This window comes from Stegostoma tigrinum, chromosome 6 (assembly GCF_030684315.1).
Source record: "Stegostoma tigrinum isolate sSteTig4 chromosome 6, sSteTig4.hap1, whole genome shotgun sequence".
Lineage (NCBI taxonomy): Eukaryota > Metazoa > Chordata > Chondrichthyes > Orectolobiformes > Stegostomatidae > Stegostoma > Stegostoma tigrinum.
In genome coordinates, this window is record NC_081359.1 from 114,421,888 (window position 1) to 114,442,580 (window position 20,693).

General features: G+C 51.2%; 1 protein-coding gene across 2 annotated transcripts in view; it reads right to left on the reverse strand.

The window, feature by feature from the left end:
* Nucleotides 1-1,954: 1,954 nt before the first annotated feature.
* Nucleotides 1,955-20,693, reverse strand: part of LOC125453604 (protocadherin-16-like) — a 344,257-nt gene continuing 325,518 nt past the window's right edge. For both annotated transcript variants that reach the window (XM_059646911.1, XM_059646910.1), the window contains 3 exons: nt 5,992-6,269; nt 5,326-5,467; nt 1,955-5,053 (listed from right to left, as the gene is read on the reverse strand). In XM_059646911.1, coding sequence (XP_059502894.1) covers nt 2,451-5,053; nt 5,326-5,467; nt 5,992-6,269 — 3,023 coding nt within the window. In that variant the 3' untranslated portion in view covers nt 1,955-2,450. The remainder of the gene's footprint in view (nt 5,054-5,325; nt 5,468-5,991; nt 6,270-20,693) is intronic.

Below are 20,693 nucleotides of genomic sequence, written 5' to 3' on the forward strand. Positions count from 1 at the left end.
GACTCTCATCAAAATCTTCCAGAACAGGAATAGCTGGAGTTACCGACATAATAAAACTTCCTCTGCTCTGTTCGCATCAAACACTCCCAGGATAAGGATGGCACAAGATAAACACAGGATATAATTTAATTGATTTTATCCTCATCTTTTGATCAGATTCAACTCTTGGACATTCTCCTATTCCCTGTGGTTCAGAATCAGTTTGTTTCTGACGTTCTGGGTACAATGAATTGGGTGTCACTGTGGTTGTGAACCCAATAAAAATGAAATATTTGTTGTTTGATTTGAGAGTGCCAAGATCTCTCCCCCTGTCTGCCTCTCTCTGTCTCTGTCTGTCTCTCTGTCCCTACCCGTCTCTCTGTCTGTCTGTCCGTCTCTCTGTATTGTTTTAGCAATGTTTCACAGTTGGGTATCTGCAGTGATATCTGTGGTCAGCTATCTGCAGTGATAACTGTGGTTGGGTATCTGCAGTGATATCTGTGGTCGGGTATCTGCAGTGATAACTGTGGTCGGGTATATGCAGTGATATCTGTGGTCGGGTATCTGCAGTGATAACTGTGGTCGGATATCTGCAGTGATAACTGTGGTCGGGAATCTTCAGTGATAACTGTGGTCGGGTATCTGCAGTGATATCTGTGGTCAGCTATCTGCAGTGATAACTGTGGTCAGGTATCTGCAGTGATATGTGTGGTCAGCTATCTGCAGTGATATCTGTGGTCGGGTATCTGCAGTGATATCTGTGGTCAGCTATCTGCAGTGATATCTGTGGTCGGGTATCTGCAGTGATATCTATGGTCGGGTATCTGCAGTGATAACTGTGGCCCGGTATCTGCAGTGATATCTGTGGTTAGGTATCTGCAGTGATATCTGTGGTCGGGTATCTGCAGTGATATCTGTGGTTAGGTATCTGCAGTGATATCTGTGGTCGGATATCTGCAGTGATAACTGTGGTTGGGTATCTGCAGTGATATCTGTGGTAAGCTATCTGCAGTGATAACTGTGGTCAGGTATCTGCAGTGATAATTGTGGTCGGGTATCTGCAGTGATAACTGTGGTCAGGTATCTGCAGTGACATCTGTGGTCAGGTATCTGCAGTGATAATTGCAGTTGCGTATCTGCAGTGATAACGGTGGTCGGGTATCTGCAGTGCTAACTGTGGTTGGGTATCTGCAGTGATATCTGTGGTCAGCTATCTGCAGTGATAACTGTGGTCAGGTATCTGCAGTGATAACTGTGGTCGGGTATCTGCAGCAATATCTGTGGTCGGGTATCTGCAGTGATAACTGTGGTCGGGTATCTGCAGCGATATCTGTGGTCGGGTATCTGCAGTGATAACTGTGGTTGGGTATCTACAGTGGTATCTGTGGTCGGGTATCTGCAGTGATAACTGTGGTCGGGTATCTGCAGTGATAACTGTGGTTGGGTATCTACAGTGATATCTGTGGTCGGGTATCTGCAGTGATAACTGTGGTCGGGTATCTGCAGTGATATCTGTGGTCGGGTATCTGCAGTGATAACTGTGGTCGGGTATCTGCAGCAATATCTGTGGTCGGGTATCTGCAGTGATAACTGTGGTCGGGTATCTGCAGTGATAACTGTGGTCGGGTATCTACAGTGATATCTGTGGTCGAGTATCTGCAGTGGTATCTGTGGTCGGGTATCTGCAGTGATATCTGTGGTCGGGTATCTGCAGTGATAACTGTGGTCGGGTATCTGCAGTGGTATCTGTGGTCGGGTATCTGCAGTGATAACTGTGGTCGGGTATCTGCAGTGGTATCTGTGGTCGGGTATCTGCAGTGATAAATGTGGTCGGGTATCTGCAGTGGTATCTGTGGTCGGGTATCTGCAGTGATAACTGTGGTCGGGTATCTGCAGTGGTATCTGTAGTCGGGTATCTGCAGTGATAACTGTGGTCGGGTATCTGCAGTGATATCTGTGGTCGGGTATCTGCAGTGATAACTGTGGTCGAGTATCTGCAGTGATATCTGTGGTCGGGTATCTGCAGTGGTATCTGTGGTCGGGTATCTGCAGTGATAACTGTGGTCGGGTATCTGCAGTGATAACTGTGGTCGGGTATCTGCAGTGGTATCTATGGTTGGGTATCTGCAGTGATATCTGTGGTTGGGTATCTGCAGTGATATCTGTGGTCGGGTATCTGCAGTGATAACTGTGGTCGGGTATCTGCAGTGGTATCTATGGTTGGGTATCTGCAGTGATATCTGTGGTTGGGTATCTGCAGTGATATCTGTGGTCGGGTATCTGCAGTGATAACTGTGGTCGGGTATCTGCAGTGGTATCTATGGTTGGGTATCTGCAGTGATATCTGTGGTTGGGTATCTGCAGTGATAACTGTGGTCGGGTATCTGCAGTGATATCTGTGGCCCGGTATCTGCAGTTTGTGGCACTGAGAGGGACTAAGTGAGGAGCACAGCTGCTGTGTTAGCTGGGACCTATATCCGCAGCTCCACATCCTCTGGATTGTCTAAGGAGTGCTCGGTGCTAATGATGGAGGCTGAGGGTCCTTGGGAAACGTCGAATGGGGACACAGCCGGAGACCGAGTAGCCAATGGAGACAGTGAAGGGGAGAAGCTGGGTGACATGGCTGCTGATGTCATTGAAGCATCACTGGTGATGGGTGAGCGTGGCAATGCTGTCACATGACTGTGGCTTCGGCTCACTGCTAATCGAGGTGGTACTGACATGGCACTGGGGTGAGCCACAGAGGTGATGAGTGGGGGAGGGTCAATGCGAGGTTTGGGGTCCACTTTGGGTTTGGATTGGAAGCTTTTGCGAGGGGCATTCTCATCCTTGAGCCGAGCGATCTCAGTGAAGACACTGGCCAGGGGCTGGAACTGTGGGCTCCAGTTCAGGAGATAATCCCAGTTGTAGCTACCTCGCAGTTCTTCCTCACTGGCGACGATAGCAGTCAGTGAGCCTTGTGCTGATGGGCGACCATCTTCTGCAAAGACATAGTCCTTGGTGTGACACACACCCAGGCCCAAGCCTGCTCCCACGTACCCACCAGCACCATCCTCCCGGTACAGCTGCTGTTGCCCTGGCAACATAAGGCCACTGGTTTTCTTGTGTTTAAACCAGTCCATGCCTGGGTCAGTGGAAATATCGGACATTTGGTCAGCATCCTGTTGGATTCCCGAGTCTGGGCCACGGGCCGATACATGCTCCTGCATGGATGAGGACAGGCTGCTGACACGAGGGTACTCATTGATCATTCGAATTTCATCATCCTCCGCTGCCTCTGCTGAGCCACGGCCACTGGAGTGTGAGGGATCAATGGAATCTCCCCTGGCATACGGAGCGCCCACCCCTGGGGCCTCGGCTGTGTACCCAGGCAAGGCCTGGTGGTATATACGGTCACTGCTCAGTAAGGTAGTATCCTCAGTTCCCAGTTTCTGGAAGCTGGGCTCTGGAATGTTATCAAGCTGTGAACCGCTGCTTGCCTCGTGGTTCTTCCTCCTCCTGGCTCGGATGATCACCAGGGCCAAGCCAATGACAGCAAGTATCCCTCCAACTCCCAATGATGCTGCCAAGGCAACGATCAGCATCCAGTTGAACTCAGCTTTTAATCCAAATGAGGTCTGAGTGATGTCAATATTGGCCTTGGCGGTGGCGAATCGGGAGGATACCAGAGGGCTCTTGGCCTGGATGGTCAGGGCCATTGTCCGAGTTTCTCTTTTTGACCGCTTGCCCTGGTGTCTCTGACTGTCCATCCTGAGGATGATGTCACCTGTAGTTTTGTTCACCTCAAAATACTGTGATGGGGTTAACAGCGAATACAGGACAATCCCATCGAGACCTCCATCCTCATCTGTAGCTATCATTTGCCCAATGCTCTGACCCTTTTTTGCATTCTCTGGGACAACAAAGCTATACTCTGGGTTGACAAAGATGGGATCGTACTCATCCTCCCCCGTAACATGGACCTGGACAGTGACAGTGGCTGAGGAGTTCCCAGAATCCACTGCTTTCACCATAACCTGAAAGGAGTTCACCTTCTCAAAATCAAATGAGAGTCTCGTGCGGAGCTCTCCGGTCAGCTGGTTAATGTCAAACATTTCTTTGTCTTTCCCGAAGCCTGTCAGCGAGATAGGCTGGCTGATGATGGAATATTGTAACTCACCAAAAATTCCACAGTCAAAATCAATGGCATGGACTTTGGTCACGAGCGAGTGTGCTGGCAAATTCTCTCGGATGTTGGCACTTAGTGTTTCCATCGGGAAGAAGGGCTGATTGTCATTCACGTCCTTCAGCTCCACTGTCAATGGGACCAGTGCAAAGTTGGGCCGAGGGCCCTGGCTATCGGTCACCTGGATAATGACCACGTGCCGAGACCATGCCTCTCGATCCAGGGCTTTGCGCAGTTTGACAATCCCCGTTCTCTGACCCACCTCAAATTGTGTGTCTTCATCACCTGAGCTGATGCTGTATTGCAACACCGGGTTTCCCCCAGAATCAAGATCGTGTGCTGCCACTCGGACAATCTCGGTCCCTACGGCAACATCCTCACTCACCATCACTTTGTATTGAGTACGGTTAAAGACAGGAGCGTTGTCATTGACATCTTGTACAGTAATGATGGCAGAGACGTGTGCGCTCCGTTGAGGGACCCCGTAGTCAGATGATGCGATGGTTAAATTGTACTGAGTGGCAGTTTCAAAATCCAACCTGTCGAGCAGTATGAGGGAGGCAGTTGTCTTAAAGTGACCATCTATAACCTGCAGTTGGCTCTGCAGCTGGAAAACATTGCCGGTGTCACCGCTGACGATAGTATAGTCGAGGCCACTGTTATCCCAGGAGGAATCCAAGTCAATGGCCTCTAGAGTCAGGATGGTGCTTCCTGGGGGCAGGTCCTCACGGACCTGGGCTGTGTACTGGGGCTGGGTGAAGGACGGAGAGTGGTCATTGATGTCCAGCACCTGGATCTGGACTGTGGTAAAAGAAGAGAGAGGTGGGATGCCACGGTCTCGAGCCTCAATCACTAGGTCCAAAGGTTCAGTCAGCCTCAAATCCATATCCCGCACAGTAAACAGGGTCCCTAAAACAGAGAAAACAAAGCAGTAACAAGCTAGGACCACCCCATCATCCATTTCCTACTCACACCACAAACTACTCCCAACCCCTTCCCCAAAACACCCCGCTCCCCAACTACCCTTCACCCCTCACCCCCAGCCTCACAATTCACCGATTCTCACATCGCACGCCCACTCTGTGGGGAGACACAAACTCTCCCTTCCTCTTTCCCCCTACCCCGCCCACCCCGGATTAGGGGGTTGGGAGGGTGGGCGGGGGGGTTAGGGGGACACTCACCATTATGAGGGTCAATGGAAAATGCTGCGGTTGTGGGGGATTTCAGGCTGTACACTATTTCCCCGTTTTCACCAGGATCACGGTCAGTGGCTGTTACGGTAACAACACTGCTCCCAGAGCTCGCAAACTCTGACATCGAAACCTGATAAAAGAAAGAAGTAGAAAGGTCACAACACACATAGAAAGGTCGCATGAGGGTCACACACAATTATTAAAACTTACATATGTGTGCCTCAGCCCCAGTTCCTGTACATTCCATTTGTGTCAGTGTGTGTGTGTGTGAGAGCATGTTTGTGTGAGTGTGTGAGTGTGTGTGTGTGAGTGTGTGTGTGTGAGTGTGTGTGTGAGAGACAGTGTGTGAGTGTGTGTGTGTCTGTGTGTGAGCGTGTGTGTGAGAGACAGTGTGTGAGTGTGTGTGAGTGTGTGTATGTGTGTGTGTGTCTGTGTGAGTGTGAGTGAGTGTGTGTGTGAGTGAGTACGTGTGAGTGTGAGTATGTGTGAGTGTGTGAGTGTGAATGTGTGTGTGTGAGTTAGTGTGTGTGTGAGTGTGTGTGTGAGTGTGAGTGTGTGTGTGAGTGTGTGTGTCTGTGTGAGTGTGAGTGTGAGTCAGTCTCAGGGCAGTTCCTGCGCAGACCCCGTGCCTGTCCGTTTTCGGGCCTCCTGTACCTGATACAAAGGCTGCACAAAGACAGGGGGATTGTCATTGATATCCTCGACAATGATGGTGATGTTGGCCTCAGTGCCATGTTTGGAGTCGGATGTTCGGACAGTCAGCATGTACCAGCTTTGTTCCTCAAAGTCCAGCCTGTCTGACAACGAGATGATTCCCCGGTAGCGATGAATACTAAATTTCTCTGTGTCCGTCAGCAGACTGTAGGACAACACCGGACCTGAATCCACATCATTTCCTGTCACCTCAGTGATCTCAGATCCAATTAGTGCATCTGTCGGCAGGGCAGAGAGACAGGTGAGAGACAATTACCATCGATAGGTTTACAGGGATGTTGCAGGGAGAGCCTGAATGGGCCGAGGACTATTTTCCTTGGAGCGTCGGAGGCTGAGGACTGATCTTATAGAAGTTTATAAAGTTGTGAACGGCATGGATATGAATAGACAAGGTCTATTCCCTGGGGTGGGGGAGTCCAAAACTAGAGGCATAGGATTAAGGTGAGAGGGGAAAGATTTATAAGGGACCCGAGGGGTAAATTTTTCACACAGAGGGTGGTGTGTGTTTGGAATGAGCTGCCAGAGCTAAGCATCTAATGATGACCATGAATCCATTGTTGATTGTCGGAAAAACCCACCTGGTTCACTAATGTCCCTTAGGGAAGGAAATTGCTATCCTTACCTGGTCTGGCCTACATGTGACTCCTGACCCACAGCAATGTGGTTGAGCCTTAACTGCCCTCTGGGCAATTAGGGATGGGCAATAAATGCTGCCCGAGCCAGCGACTCCCTCATCCTGTTAATGAATAAAGGAGGTGGTTTCAAACCAAGTTGTCGTAACTGGTTACACAGATTTCATCACAAAAGCTTCTGCTGTGGGTGTATTCCTAAAACTGGAATATATAATCAGGGTTTAGGGAACATCCAGCAGCATCCCTCTGCAAAAGACAAGAGTAAAGAGCACCCATCACCCCTTATTTATACACGGGGAGAGCCCCTGACACTGATTCAGCTCTGTCAGAGCCAGTTGTCAGAGTGAGCACAACCCCTGACTGTCCTGTTTATATCTGACAGCCAGGGCTCCCCAATTGGACCAGGTTAACAGCCCCAACCAGGGAACTCATATTCTATGCAAGATAATAAAATGTGAGGCTGGATGAACACAGCAGGCCAAGCAGCATCTCAGGAGCACAAAAGCTGACATTTCGGGCCTAGACCCTTCATCCTCTCTGATGAAGGGTCTAGGCCCGAAACGTCAGCTTTTGTGCTCCTGAGATGCTGCTTGGCCTGCTGTGTTCATCCAGCCTCACATTTTATTATCTTGGAATTCTCCAGCATCTGCAGTTCCCATTATCTCTGATCATATTCTATGCAGTCCACCTGGCTGACCTTGTCACAGGAGTAAACAGGGAGAGGAACAAATCAAACAATACCTTTCTCTCTTGGGCTTAGGAGGAAAGCACATTATAAATTAAATTCATCCCCATTCCCCTTTGTCATGTAAATCATGTCTATAAACAGTGTTGAGGCCTCAGCACTGACCCCAGCACCATGCCACTTGTGATGTCCCACCAACCAGAAAAAGACTCATTTATTCCTTCTCTCTGCTTCCTGTCAATCAGATGATCCTCTGTCTATGCCACGTACCCCAATGCCATGAATTTTTATTTTCCACAGGAAGCTTTAATGTGGCACCTTCCTAAATGCTTTCCGAAAATCTCAGTACAGCACTTTATCCACAGCAGGTGTTCCTTAGGACAGACATTCATCTAATTGGCCTGAGATAGTAGGAACTGCCAATGCTGGACAATCTGAGATAACAAGGTGTGGGGCTGGATGAACACAGCAGGCCAAGCAGCATCAGAGGAGCAGGAAAGCTGCCGTTTCGGGCTTAGACCCTTCTTCAGAAAAAAATGAAACCTTATTGAAAGCTTCTGAAAATCAACATTGATTATGTCCACTGTATTGCTATTGTACTCTCTCCCTAGAGACCTGGTAGAGCTCAAGGAGGGGTCCAAATAGTTCCGGCAGTTTTCCATGTTATCCTTTCAAGTTGCTGTTTGTTGGAGCTTGGGAAAAGATGTTGATGCAGGAGAATGGGCCCAAGTGGTAGAGGGTGGGGCAAGGACATGAATGTTGAAAATGAGTCTGGTTGAATAAATCAGGAACTGCAAAAGTATCGCAGCAGATGAAGGGCCAAAAGTGAAATAGTGGTGATTATGAGCTGAAAAGGGGATTAGTTTTTCTGGGGGTGGATACAGAAGGAGGCTGGATTGGGGATGGTAGATGGATGTGGAGGGTGTGTGATATAAGAAAGAGATTGGAGATTACCTTTTTGGCAAATCAGATGATGAGAGTGGTAAAGTCGAGATGGAGCTGAAAGGGTGGCTGTGAATGGTTTAAGACGTTTTTGTGCAGGGGCACATCAGAAGAGAATAAAGGGACTGTGAACTCAGAACAGAGAAACACAATGAATTAAAATTGGCTGGAACGCACTCTGGGACAAAAGGAAAAAAAAATCCAAATAAAAAGAGCTAACACGGTGTGGAGCTGGATGAACACAACGGTCCAAGCAGCATCAGAGGAGCAGGAAAGCTAATGCTTCAGGTCGGGACCCTTCTTCAGAAATGGGGGAGGGGAAGGGGATTCTGAAATAAATAGGGAGATGGGGGGAGGTGGATAGAAGATGGATAGAGGAGAAGATAGGGTGAGAGGAGACAGACAAGTGAAAGAGGAGGGTTAGAGCCAGTGAAGGCAAATGTAGGTGGGGAGTTAGGGAGGGGATAGGTCAGTCCAGGGAGGACGGGCAGGTCAGGAGGCGGGATGAGGTTACTGGGTAGAGGATGGCGGTGGGGCGTGAGGTGGGAGGAATGGTTAGGGAGGCAGAGACACGCTGGGCTGGTTTTGGCATGTGGTAGGGAGAGGGGAGATTTTGAAGCTTGTGAAGTCCACATTGATACCATTGGGCTGCAGGGTTCCCAAGCGGAATATGAGTTGCTGTTCCTGCAACCTTCGGGTGGCATCATTGTGGCACTGCAGGAGGCCCAGGATGGACATGTCGTTCGAGGAGTAGTTGGGGAGGGGGTGGTGAGTTGAAATGGTTCGCGACTGGGAGGTGCAGTTGTTTATTGCGAACCGAGCGGAGGTGTTCTGCAAAGCAGTCCCCAAACCTCCATGTGGTTTCCCTGATAGAACATAGAACATAGAACATAGAACATAGAAAAGTACAGCATAGTACAGGCCCTTCGGCCCACGATGTTGTGCCGTGGAATAATCCGAATCCAAAAACTAAATAACCTAATCTACATTCCCCTCAATTCACTGCTGTCCATGTGCATGTCCAGCAGTCGCTTAAATGTCACTAATGACTCTGCTTCCATGACTACCACTGGTAAACTATTCCATGCGCTCACAACTCTCTGGGTGAAGAACCTCCATCTGACGTCTCCTCTACACCTTGCTCCTAACACCTTAAAACTGTGACCCCTCGTGGCAGTCAGTCCTGCACTAGGGAAAAGTCTCTGGCTATCGACTCTATCCATGCCTCTCACTACATTGTACACCTCGATCAGGTCACCTCTCTTCCTCCTTCTCACCAGAGAGAAAAGTCTGAGCTCAGTCAACCTCTCCTCGTAAGACAAGCCCTCCAGTCCAGGCAGCATCCTGGTAAACCTCCTTTGCATCCTCTCCAAAGCCTCCACATCTTTCCTATAATAGGGCAACCAGAACTGGACACAATATTCCAAGTGTGGTCTCACAAGGGTTTTGTAGAGCTGCAGCATAACCTCGCGGCTCTTAAACTCGATCCCCCTGTTAATGAAAGCCAAAACACCATATGCTTTCTTAACAACCTTATCCACTTGGGTGGCAACTTTGAGGGAGCTATGCACTTGAACACCAAGATCCCACTGTTCCTCCACACTGCCGAGAATCCTGCCTTTAATCCTACATTCAGCATTTAAGTTCGACCTTCCAAAATGCATCACTTCGCTTTTATCCAGGTTGAACTCCATCTGCCATTTCTCAGCCCAGCTCTGCATTCTGTCAATGTCTTGCTGAAGCCTGCAATAGCCCTCGATACTATCAACAGCACCTCCAACCTTTGTGTCATCAGCAAACATACTAACCCACCCCTCAACCTCCTCATCCAAGTCATTTATAAAAAATACAAAGAGCAGAGGCCAAAGAACAGAGGCCTGTGGGACACCACTCAGCACTGACCTCCAGGCAGAATACTTACCATCTACAACCACTCTCTGACTCCCGTCAGCCAACCAACAATTCTGAATCCAGACAGCCAAATCACCCTGTATCCCATACCTCCTGACTTTATGAATGAGCCTGCCGTGGGGAACCTTATCAAATGCCTTGCTGAAGTCCATGTACACCACATCCACTGCTCGACCCTCATCAACCTGTCTCGTGACTTCCTCAAAGAACTCAATAAGATTTGTAAGGCATGACCTGCCCCTCTCAAAGCCATGCTGACTCCCTTTAATCACGCTATGCTTTTCCAAATAGTCATAAATCCTGTCCCTCAGAATTCTTTCCAAAACCTTGCTGACCACAGACGTAAGACTGACTGGTCTGTAATTTCCAGGGATTTCCCTATTCCCTTTCTTGAAAAGAGGAACAACATTTGCCTCCCTCCAATCTTCCGATAGTAGATGTAGAGGCAGCCACAACGGCAACAGCGGGTACAGTATATCACATTAACAGATGTGCAGGTGAACATCTGTTTGATGTGGTAAGTCTTCTTAGGGCCTGGGAGGGGATGAGGGGGGAGTTATAGGGGCAGGTGTAGCACTTCCTGCGATTGCAGGGGAAGGTGCCGGGTGTGGTGGGGCTGGAGGGGACTGTGGAGCAGACAAGGGAATCATGGAGAGAGTGGTCCCTCCGGAAGCCAGACAAGGGTGGGGTTGGAAAAATGTCTTTGATACTGGGGTCGGATTGTAGATGGTGGAAGTGTCAGAGGATGATGCATTGGATCTGGAGGTTGGTGGGGTGGTACATGAGGACATGGGGGATTGTTTTGGTTCCAACCGGAACTCCATCAACAAACACATTGATTTGGAGCCAATCTACTATCCTCTGAGAAAAAGAACAGGAAATGACATCACCAGCACAGGAAATGACATCACCAACCCAAGGAAACCTAAACAGATAAATAGAAAGCGGGACATAACACCAGCGCTTCACTGGAGGCTCACTGTTGATGTTACCTAGAATGGTGACAAAACATCTGGGAACAAACCGGCAAGCTCAGTGAACTAGCTTACATCTCGAACACAATAAAGACCCACTCTCTTGTGGACTGAGAGGACGAGAGTGCTGTCTTGGAGGTGAAAGGAGGACGTCGGGTTGGCTGTGCACCCTTGCAACCAGTGGATCTTAATGCTGGCTTCAGCCTAACGCTGGTTCAGGGGAGCAGCCAACCTGCAACGATGGCTGCGGCAAGTGCTCGTGCCCCAGGTTGGGGGTCTGGAACACCATCCGTGTTTCTGTAAAGAAGGTGGATGAAGGTGCACCTGTGGACCGCACCTTCTTCGTGAAGAGGGTCCTGTTGGACTGTTGCGGGTTCGCTGCTGCGGACATTTACTGCCTGCAGGATTTCCACGGAGGAGGTTTTTACGATGTGACCTTCAGGAGTGCCAAGCTTTGCGAGCGCTTCCTGGAGGTTTTCAAGGAGAAAGGAGGTGAGGGCCCCCTCTCTGTATTGACCGCTGTCCCACTGTTTGTGATGCCAGCGCAGAGGAGCTGTATGGTGACTGTACACATGTACAACCCGCATGTGCCAGCAGTTGATGTCCTGACCTTCCTCGGAAGGTACGTGAAGGTGGAAGGGGACCTAACTGACATCGTGGACCCCTTTGGCATCTGGACGAGTAAGAGGCAGGTCAAGGTGACGCTGAGGATGGGTGCAGACGGGAATGTCGCACACCCACCGTCCAGCTTCGCGATCGGCGGGAGCAGGGGCTACCTGACCTATGCAGGGCAACCTAAAGTCTGCCATGCCTGTGGTAGGTCAGGTCACATGGCGGCCGACTGCAAAGCCACCATCTGCAGGAACTGCAGGGAGGAGGGACACCTTGCAAAGGATTGCCCACGAGAGAGAAGCTGCAACCTTTGCGGGGAAGCGGGCCACTTCTATAGGGCATGCCCGCGGCGGGGTACCACCTACGCCCAGGTCGCCGGCAGGGGAAATGCGGGGCCAGCCCCCCCGGAGGAGAGGAAGGCACCAGGGCCCAGCAAGGACCCCACTAATGTGCAGGAGGGCCAGGCCGTGCAGGAGGGCCCAGCCCTGCAGGATGGGCCCGAGGCCAGCAAAGCACCCCTGCAGGCTCCGATCCCCCCCCGACAACCCGGAGCCAATGGAGGCGGTGACAGGCGACCCAGGGGAGTGGACTACAGTCCGGAAAGCGAGGAGGAAGGTGCGTCGACGGGCCCAGGAACCGCAACAATCAGGAGGGAAGAGACAGCTACAGGGGGGCTATAGGAGCTCCTCTGACGAGGAGGATTCGGAGAGGGCCCACCCGAAGCAGAAATTAAAGGTCTCGAGGGGGAAGGAAAGCAGCACCCCGCTTCCAGGTGACGGGAGGCGTCCTGAGGCTCCCTCCGACACCCAGTCAAGTGCTGCTGCGGCACTGGAGGGCCCTCCGGAACTTCCAGGCGGGAAGGAGGAAACAGCACGTCCCCAGCCTGATCCGGAGCCGGACCCTCCTGCCTCCGCACCCCTGACGGGGGGATGCCACCCGGAAGGCAGCACGGACAGTTTCCTGAGCCCGGAGAGCGTCCAGCAGTTAGCCCGGGCAATGGGCATGAAGGGACAGATGGAGGGGCTGGACCTTGGACTTGGGGAGGGTACTGCGGTCACTGCCCACAATGGGGGTACGAATTGCGAGCATTAATGTGCGCAGCGTCAAGTCAACCGCGAGATGTGTGTCCACATTGGCCTACCTGACCACCATCAAGGCGGACCTCCTGTTTCTGCAGGAGTGCGGGATACCGCACCTCGGCAGGTACGGGAAATGGTCCGGCGCCTGGACCTGTGGGCCTTCGATCTGGTCGGGGGGTAACGACTGTCGCTCCTCGGGCCTGGCTATTCTGCTGCGGGGGCACAACTTCGCCATCTCTCAAGTTCAGGAGGTGGTGGGGGGGGCGCCTCCTGGTGGCTGACGTCACCTACAGGAACGCTCCCCTGAGGCTGATCAACGTGTACGCCCCAGCGGTACGGAGTGAGCGGTTGGCCGTCCTGCAGCGGCTTCCACCCCTGCTGGCTACGTCCAGGCCGGTCATCCTAGGCGGAGACTTCAACTGCATCATTGATGCAGATGGAAGATCCGGCGTGGGGACAGCGGGTGGGGGGATTCAACTGGACGTCACGTCCAGATTCCTGATGGGCACGGTGAAGGACGCCAAGCTGCTCGACGTCTTCAGCACCCCTGCAGACGGAGCGCAGCAGAGGTACACCTGGTCGCGGCCAGACGGGTCTATCCGCTCAAGGATAGACTTCCTGTTTGTGTCACGGACGTTCTCGGTCAGATCCACTGGTGTCGAGCCGGTGTTCTTCTCTGACCACTGCCTCCTGTTGGCCGACTGTCACTTACAGGACGACCAGCCGGCCGGCAAGGGGACGTGGAAGCTCAACACGACTCTGTTGACCCCAGAGAACGTCGAGGAGCTTAAGAGGGAGTACACCGGTTGGAGGACCGTGAAACCCCTCTTTGAGTCTCCAGGCGACTGGTGGGAGACGGTGAAGGAGAACATCAAGAGGTTCTTTGTCCTCAAGGGTGTTCAGGAGGCAAGAGAGAGGCGGGGAAAGCTGTCGCGACTCCAGAAAAGGGTGCAGAACCTGCTCCTTCTGCAGTTGATGGGGGTCGATGTCACGGAGGACCTCCACGAGGTGAGGGGCCAGCAAGCCTCGCTCTTCGCCGCGGAGGCCTCCAGGATAATCTTCCGGTCCAGGGTCCGCTCTGTGGAGCAGGACGAGACGTGCTCGCGTTTCTTCTTTCAGAAGGTGCACAAAGAGAGCTCTGTGCTTAGCCGGCTGAAGGAGGACGACGGCTCGGTGACGTCGTCTCGGCCCGACGTTTTGAGGATCAGCAGATCCTTCTATGCCGGACTGTACGACACGAAGCCCACGGACAGCACGGCCTCTGAGTCGTTCCTGTCGTCTATCACGGAGGTCTTAGATGACGGCACGAGGGAGTGGCTGGACCGGCCGATATCCCTGGACGAGCTGACCAGAGCCCTCAAGTCCTTGCAGAGGAATAGGACTCCCGGAAGTGATGGCTTACCGGTCGAGCTGTATTCTGCTCTGTGGGGCCTGGTCGGCCAGGACCTGCTGGAGGTGTACGATAGTGCGCTTCGGGCAGGGGAAATGTGCAAGTCCATGAGGAAGGGCATCATCACCCTCATTTACAAGAGGAAGGGGGAGAGGGAAGAAATTAAGAATTGGCGTCCCATTTCACTTTTGAACGTGGACTACAAAATCCTGGCCAAGGTCATTGCCAACTGGGTCAGGTCTGTCCTGGAGTCGGTGATTCACCCTGACCAAACCTGTGCTGTGCCGGGCAGGACGATCGCTGAGAGCTTCGCGCTCATCAGGGATACGATCGCCTACGTACAGGACAGGCGGGTGGACACCTGCCTCGTCAGCCTGGACCAGGAGAAGGCCTTCGACAGGGTCTCTCATGCTTACATGAGGGACGTCCTCTCCAAATTGGGGTTCGGGGAGGGCATCCGCAATTGGATCCGGCTGCTCTACGCCAACATCGTTAGCGCAGTCTCGATCAACGGGTGGGAATCAGACAGTTTTCCTGTTAGATCTGGAGTCAGGCAGGGCTGCCCGCTCTCTCCTGCCTTGTTCGTGTGCTGTGTGGAGCCCTTTGCCGCCTCCATCAGGAAGGACGTGAGCCTGAAGGGCGTGACTATCCCAGGCAGCGGAGGCCTTCAGGTCAAGACCTCCCTGTACATGGACGATGTCGCCGTCTTCTGCACCGATCGTCGGTCGGTGAGTAGGCTGTTGGACATCTGCGGCCAGTTTGAACTGGCCTCGGGTGCCAAAGTCAATAGGGGTAAGAGCGAGGTCATGTTCTTCGGGAACTGGGACGACCGCTCCTTCATCCCCTTCACCGTCAGTTCAGACTACCTGAAGGTGCTGGGTGTTTGGTTTGGTGGAGCTGGGGCATGCACTAAGACTTGGGAGGAGCGTATCTCCAAATTTAAGCAGAAGCTGGGCAGGTGGACGCTCCGGTCCCTCTCCATCGCGGGTAAGAACCTGGTTGTCAGGTGCGAGGGGCTTTCGGTACTGTTGTATGTGGTGCAGGCCTGGCCTATTACCTGGACCTGCGCTGCTGCGGTCACCCGGGCCATCTTCCACTTCATTTGGGGGTCGAGGATGGACCGGGTCCGCAGAGATACCATGTACAAAGACCTGGGAAATGGGGGAAAGGGCGTACCGACCGCCTCCCTCGCCCTGACGGCTACCTTTGTGTGTGGCTGCATCAAGCTGTGCGTAGATCCTCAGTACGCAAACACCAAGTGTCACTACTTACTGAGGTTCTACCTGTCCCCGGTGTTGCGAAGGATGGGCCTGGCCTCGTTGCCGCGGAACGCTCCGAGTAGTTGGACCGTTCCGTACCACCTGTCCTTCGTGGAGAAATTTTTGAAAGGAAACACCTTTGACCACAAGGCCGTCAGGCAGTGGTCAGCACGTAGTATCCTCGGGACCCTTCAGGAAAAGGAGAGGGTGGATCCCGTCGTGTGGTTCCCCACGCAGACTGCCAAAGTCGTTTGGCAGAATGCCTCATCGCCAGAACTTTCAAACAAGCACAAGGACATTGCTTGGCTGGCGGTGAGAGGGACTCTGCCAGTGAGATCCTTTATGCATGCCCGGAATCTCTGCGCCACCGCACGCTGCCCTCGAGGTGGCTGCGGGGGGAACGAGACTGTTGATCACCTCCTTCTGGAGTGTGCCTATGCGCAGGAGGTCTGGAGGGGGATGCAGTGGTATTTGTCGAGGTTCGTCCCGAGCAGCTCCGTGACGCGGGACTCCATGCTGTACGGGCTGTTTCCGGGGACGCACACCGAGACCAACATCAACTGCGCCTGGAGGACCATCAATGCGGTGAAAGACGCTCTTTGGTCTGCCCGCAACTTGCTGGTCTGCCAGCTGAAAGAACTGACCCCGACCGAATGTTGCAGACTGGCGCACTCCAAGGTCCAGGGCTACGTGCTGAGGGACGCGCTAAAGCTTGGGGCAGCCGCCGCCAAGGTGCGGTGGGGAAAGACCACCGTATGAACCCCCTCGTCCAGAAAAGGGAAAAGAATCCTATCTGGTAACTGGGCCCAGCTGGCGCCTTCCCCAACTGGTCAGGGGGCCAACTGGGACTGTGCGGGGTGACGACTGCCGGGGCGGTTTCTTTGCGTTGTTTTTTTTTTCTCTGTTTTTTTTTTCCCTTTAGTTGGTGTACGTACCCCCGGGTAACCCGGAGTGGCTTGCATGACTGGGTAGGTGTATAAATGTTTTATTTTTTGTACATTCTATGAATAAAGTATATTTTTTCAAATAAAAAAAAAGGTGACAAAACGTCTGAAAACGAACCTTCCAGCTCAGCGAGCAAACTCACATCCATTGTTTTGGTTATTATTGCGGATGGAGGTGTAAGGGATGAGTTGCGAGAAATGTGGGAGACACGGTCGAGGTCGTTCTCGACCACTGCGGGGGGGAAGTTGCGGTTTTTGGGAAAAGAGGACATCTGAGATGTTCGGGAGTGGAATGCCTCATCTCGGGAGCAGATGGGGTTGGAGGCGAAGGAATTGGGAATAGGGGATGGCCTTTTTGCAGGAAGGTGGGTAGGAGGAGGTGTATTCTCAGTAGCTGTGGGAGTCGGTGGGCTAGAAATGGATATTGGTTTGTAGGTGGTTGCCAGAGATGGAAACAGAGAGATCCAGGAAGGGGAGGCATGTGTTGGAGATGGTCCAGTGAACTTGAGGTTGGGGTGGAAGATGTTGGTGAAGTGGATGAACTGTTCGAGCTCCTCTTGGGAGCAAGAGGTGGCGCCGATACAGTTACCACTGTAACGGAGGAAGATGTGGGGTTTAGGGCCAGTGTAGGTGCGGAAGAGGGATTGTTCCACGTAACCTACAAAGAGGCAGGCATAGCTTGGGCCCATGCGGGTACCCATGGCCACCCCCTTTGTCTGTAGGAAGTGGGAGGAATTAAAGAGAAGTTGTTGAGGGCGAGGACGAGTTTGGATAAGTGGATGAGGGTATCCCTTGTCTGCTCCACACTCCCCTCCAGCCCCACTACCTTGTCACTTTTCCCTGCAACCGCAGGAAGTGCTACACCTGCCCCTATATCTCCCACCTCACCCTCATCCCAGGCCCTAAGAAGACTTTTCACATCAAAAGGATGTTCACCTGCACATCTGTTAATGTGATATACTGTATCTGCTGTACATCAGCGAAGCCAAACAGAGGCTTGGGGACCACTTTGCAGAACACCTACACTTGGTTCACAATAAACAATTACATCTCCCAGTTGTGAACTATTTCAATTCCGCCGCGCCCCCCCCACTCCTCGGACGACATGATCGTCCTGGGCCTCCTGCATTGCCACGATGATGCCACCCGAAAGATGCAGGAACAGCATCTCATATTTCGTTTGTGAACCCTGCAGCCCAAGGGTATCAATGTGGACTTCACAAGCTTCAAAATCTCCCCTCCCCCGACCACATGCCAAAACCAGCCCAGCGTGTCCCTGCCTCCCTAACCATTCCTCCCACCCCAAATCCCACCCCCATCTCCTACCCACTAACCTCATCCCGCCTCCTTGACCTGTCTGTCCTCCCTGGACTGACCTATTCCCCCCTCAACTCCCCGCCTACATTCACCTACACTGGCTCTCACCCTCCTCTTTGACGTGTCTGTCTCCTCTCACCCTATCTTCTCCTTTATCCATCTTCTATCTGCCTCCCCCCATCTTCCTATTTATTTCAGAACCCCCTTCCCCTCCCCCATTTCTGAAGAAGCGTCCCGACCTGAAACGTCAAGCTTTCCTGCTCCTCTGATGCTGCTTGACCTGCTGTGTTCATCCAACTTCACACCGTGTTAGCTCAGGTTCTCCAGCATCAGTAGCTCCTACTACCTCTATCCAATAAAAACATTTCTTTCTTCACGAGGTGAATTTGTCAATATCTTGGATCATGTGGTGTCTTTGTAGATGAACGTGCTGCTACAAACGCAACTTGTGTTTAATTTTTCTCAGAAGGCTACAGTTTTGAAGGATTTAAATTTTAAGAAATGTTTGGACTGGCTTATTAAAAGAGGTTATTGAAAGGTCACTGTGGGCATTGGAGTTTTTTGCAACAAGTTTTCCTCAATGTGATAACTGCCTGCTCTGCGGGTGGAGAGGGTTATTTCCTCTAGAATTGATGGGGGTGGATAGAACTCTATGGATGGATGCTGAGCTAGATCACTCCCATTTCTGAAAAGAACACTTTAGATAAGTTTAGGGTGAAAGCTCCTGTTTCTGTAGGACGAAATACTTACTGACACTCTATCTCCTGAGCATGCTGTGTCTGACAAGACTCCAGAGACAACTATAATTTGCAATTTGGCCAGATGTGCCAGAACACTGGAAAGCGAAACTCAGGGGACATTCTATATTTTATCCTTCCATTCCTTCAAGAATGATCTGGTCAGAAAAGTTTGTTTAAACTGAACCTCAGGGTGAAGACATGAGTGACAATGTGAAGGCATGACTGAGAGTGAAGATATCAGCGAGAATGTATGAATGTGAAGGTGTCAGTGAGGGTGTGTAAATGTGAGAGAGAATGTATAAGTGTGAAAGTGTCAGTGTGAATGAGGATTTATAAGTTATAGTGTCGTGGGAGTCAACAGCACAGGTACAGGCCCTTCAACCCATGCAGCCCAGTTTTCACAATTAAACTAGTCCCATTTGTCTGTGTTTGCTCCATATTCTGCCCCCCACCCCCATACCCATCCCATCCAAGTACCTGACCAAATGTTTCTTCAATAATAAAATTGTACTCGCCTCCTCTGGCACCGTTAGCAGACCATTCCAGACACTCACCGCTCTCTGCCTCTCATCTTAAACCTATTCCCTCTAGTTTTACCCTACCCTAGGGTAAAGCTGTAGGCTATCTACCTTATCTCTGCCCCTCATGATTTAATAAGCCTTTAAAACATCACTCCTATGCTTGTGTGAAAGGAGTGCCCGATCCTTCCTTACAACTCAAACCCTCCAATCAGGTAGCACCCCATTAAATCTTCTCTTTATTCACTTTTTCTCCTTTATTCATTCCCCGGATGAGGATGTCGCTGACCAGGCAGCATTTATTGTCCATCGCTAATTACCCAGAGTGCAGTTCAGAGTCAACCACATTGCTGTGGGCCTGGAGTCACATGTAGGCCAAACCAGGTAAGGATGGCAGTTTTCTTCCGTAAAGGACATTAGTGAACCAGATGGATTTTGATTCACGGTCATCATTAGATTCTTAATTCCAGATTTTTAGTTGAATGCAAATTCCACCATCTGCTCCAACCCAGGTCCGCAGAACATTGTCTGGATTTCTGGATTAATAATCCAGCAATAATACCACGAGGCTATCGCCTTCCCTTCTGCATTCTTTTTAGTTTAGTAACATCCCTTCTATAGTAGGGCAACCAAACTGGACACATTATTTCAAATGTGACTTTACCAACATCTTGTACAGCTACAACAAAACATCTCAACTTCTACAGCCAATGTTCTGACAATGCTTCTTCACACTCCTGTCTACTTGTGATTCCACTTTCAAGGAGCGAAGAACCTGTACTCCTAGATCTCTTGTTCTATAACACTTCCCACGGCCCTACCATTGACTGTTCAAGTCCTGTCCTGGGCTGACCAACCAAAATGCAACAACTTGAATTTACCTAAATTAAACTCCATTTACCATTCCTCAGCCCGTTGGACCAGTTGACCAAGACCTCGCTGTATTTCCAGTTAACATTCTTCACTGTCCGTTATTCCATCAATCTTGGTGTTATCTGCAAACCTTCTAACAATACATCTCCAACCGGGTTGAAAGGATATTAGAGCGGGAGGGGGAGGATCCAGTTGTTGTGTTCCACGTTGGGACTAACAACATCGGCAAAGCTAGGGTAGAGGACCAGTTCAGGGATTATGAAGCACTAGGAAAGAAATTGAAGTACAGGTCCTCAAGGGTCGTAATCTCCGGATTACTGCCTGAGCCACGTGCCAATTGGTATAGGGAAAAGAAAGTTAGGGAAGTAAACATGTGGCTAAGGGATTGGTGTGGGAAAGAGGGATTTCATTTCATGGGGCATTGGCATCAGTTTTGGAACCGGGAGGATCTGTACCGTTGGGACGGTCTCCACCTGAACCGATCTGGAACCAGTGTTCCAGCGAAAAGGATAAATAGGGTGGTCAGTAGGGCTTTAAACTCGTGAGTCGGGGGGGGAAGGGAAAGTGAAAGAGACAGGGAGTATGGAGTTAAATGGAAAGATAAGCAACAGGATAGCATGTGTACAGGTGGATTTAAACTCGAGGCAGACTAGGAATACAGCAAAAAGGAAGGATAACTTAAGACATCTTGGGATTTCCAACCTCTCTCATAATTATAAGAAAGCTAGCATTAAGGCACTTCATCTAAATGCTCGTAGTATTCGCA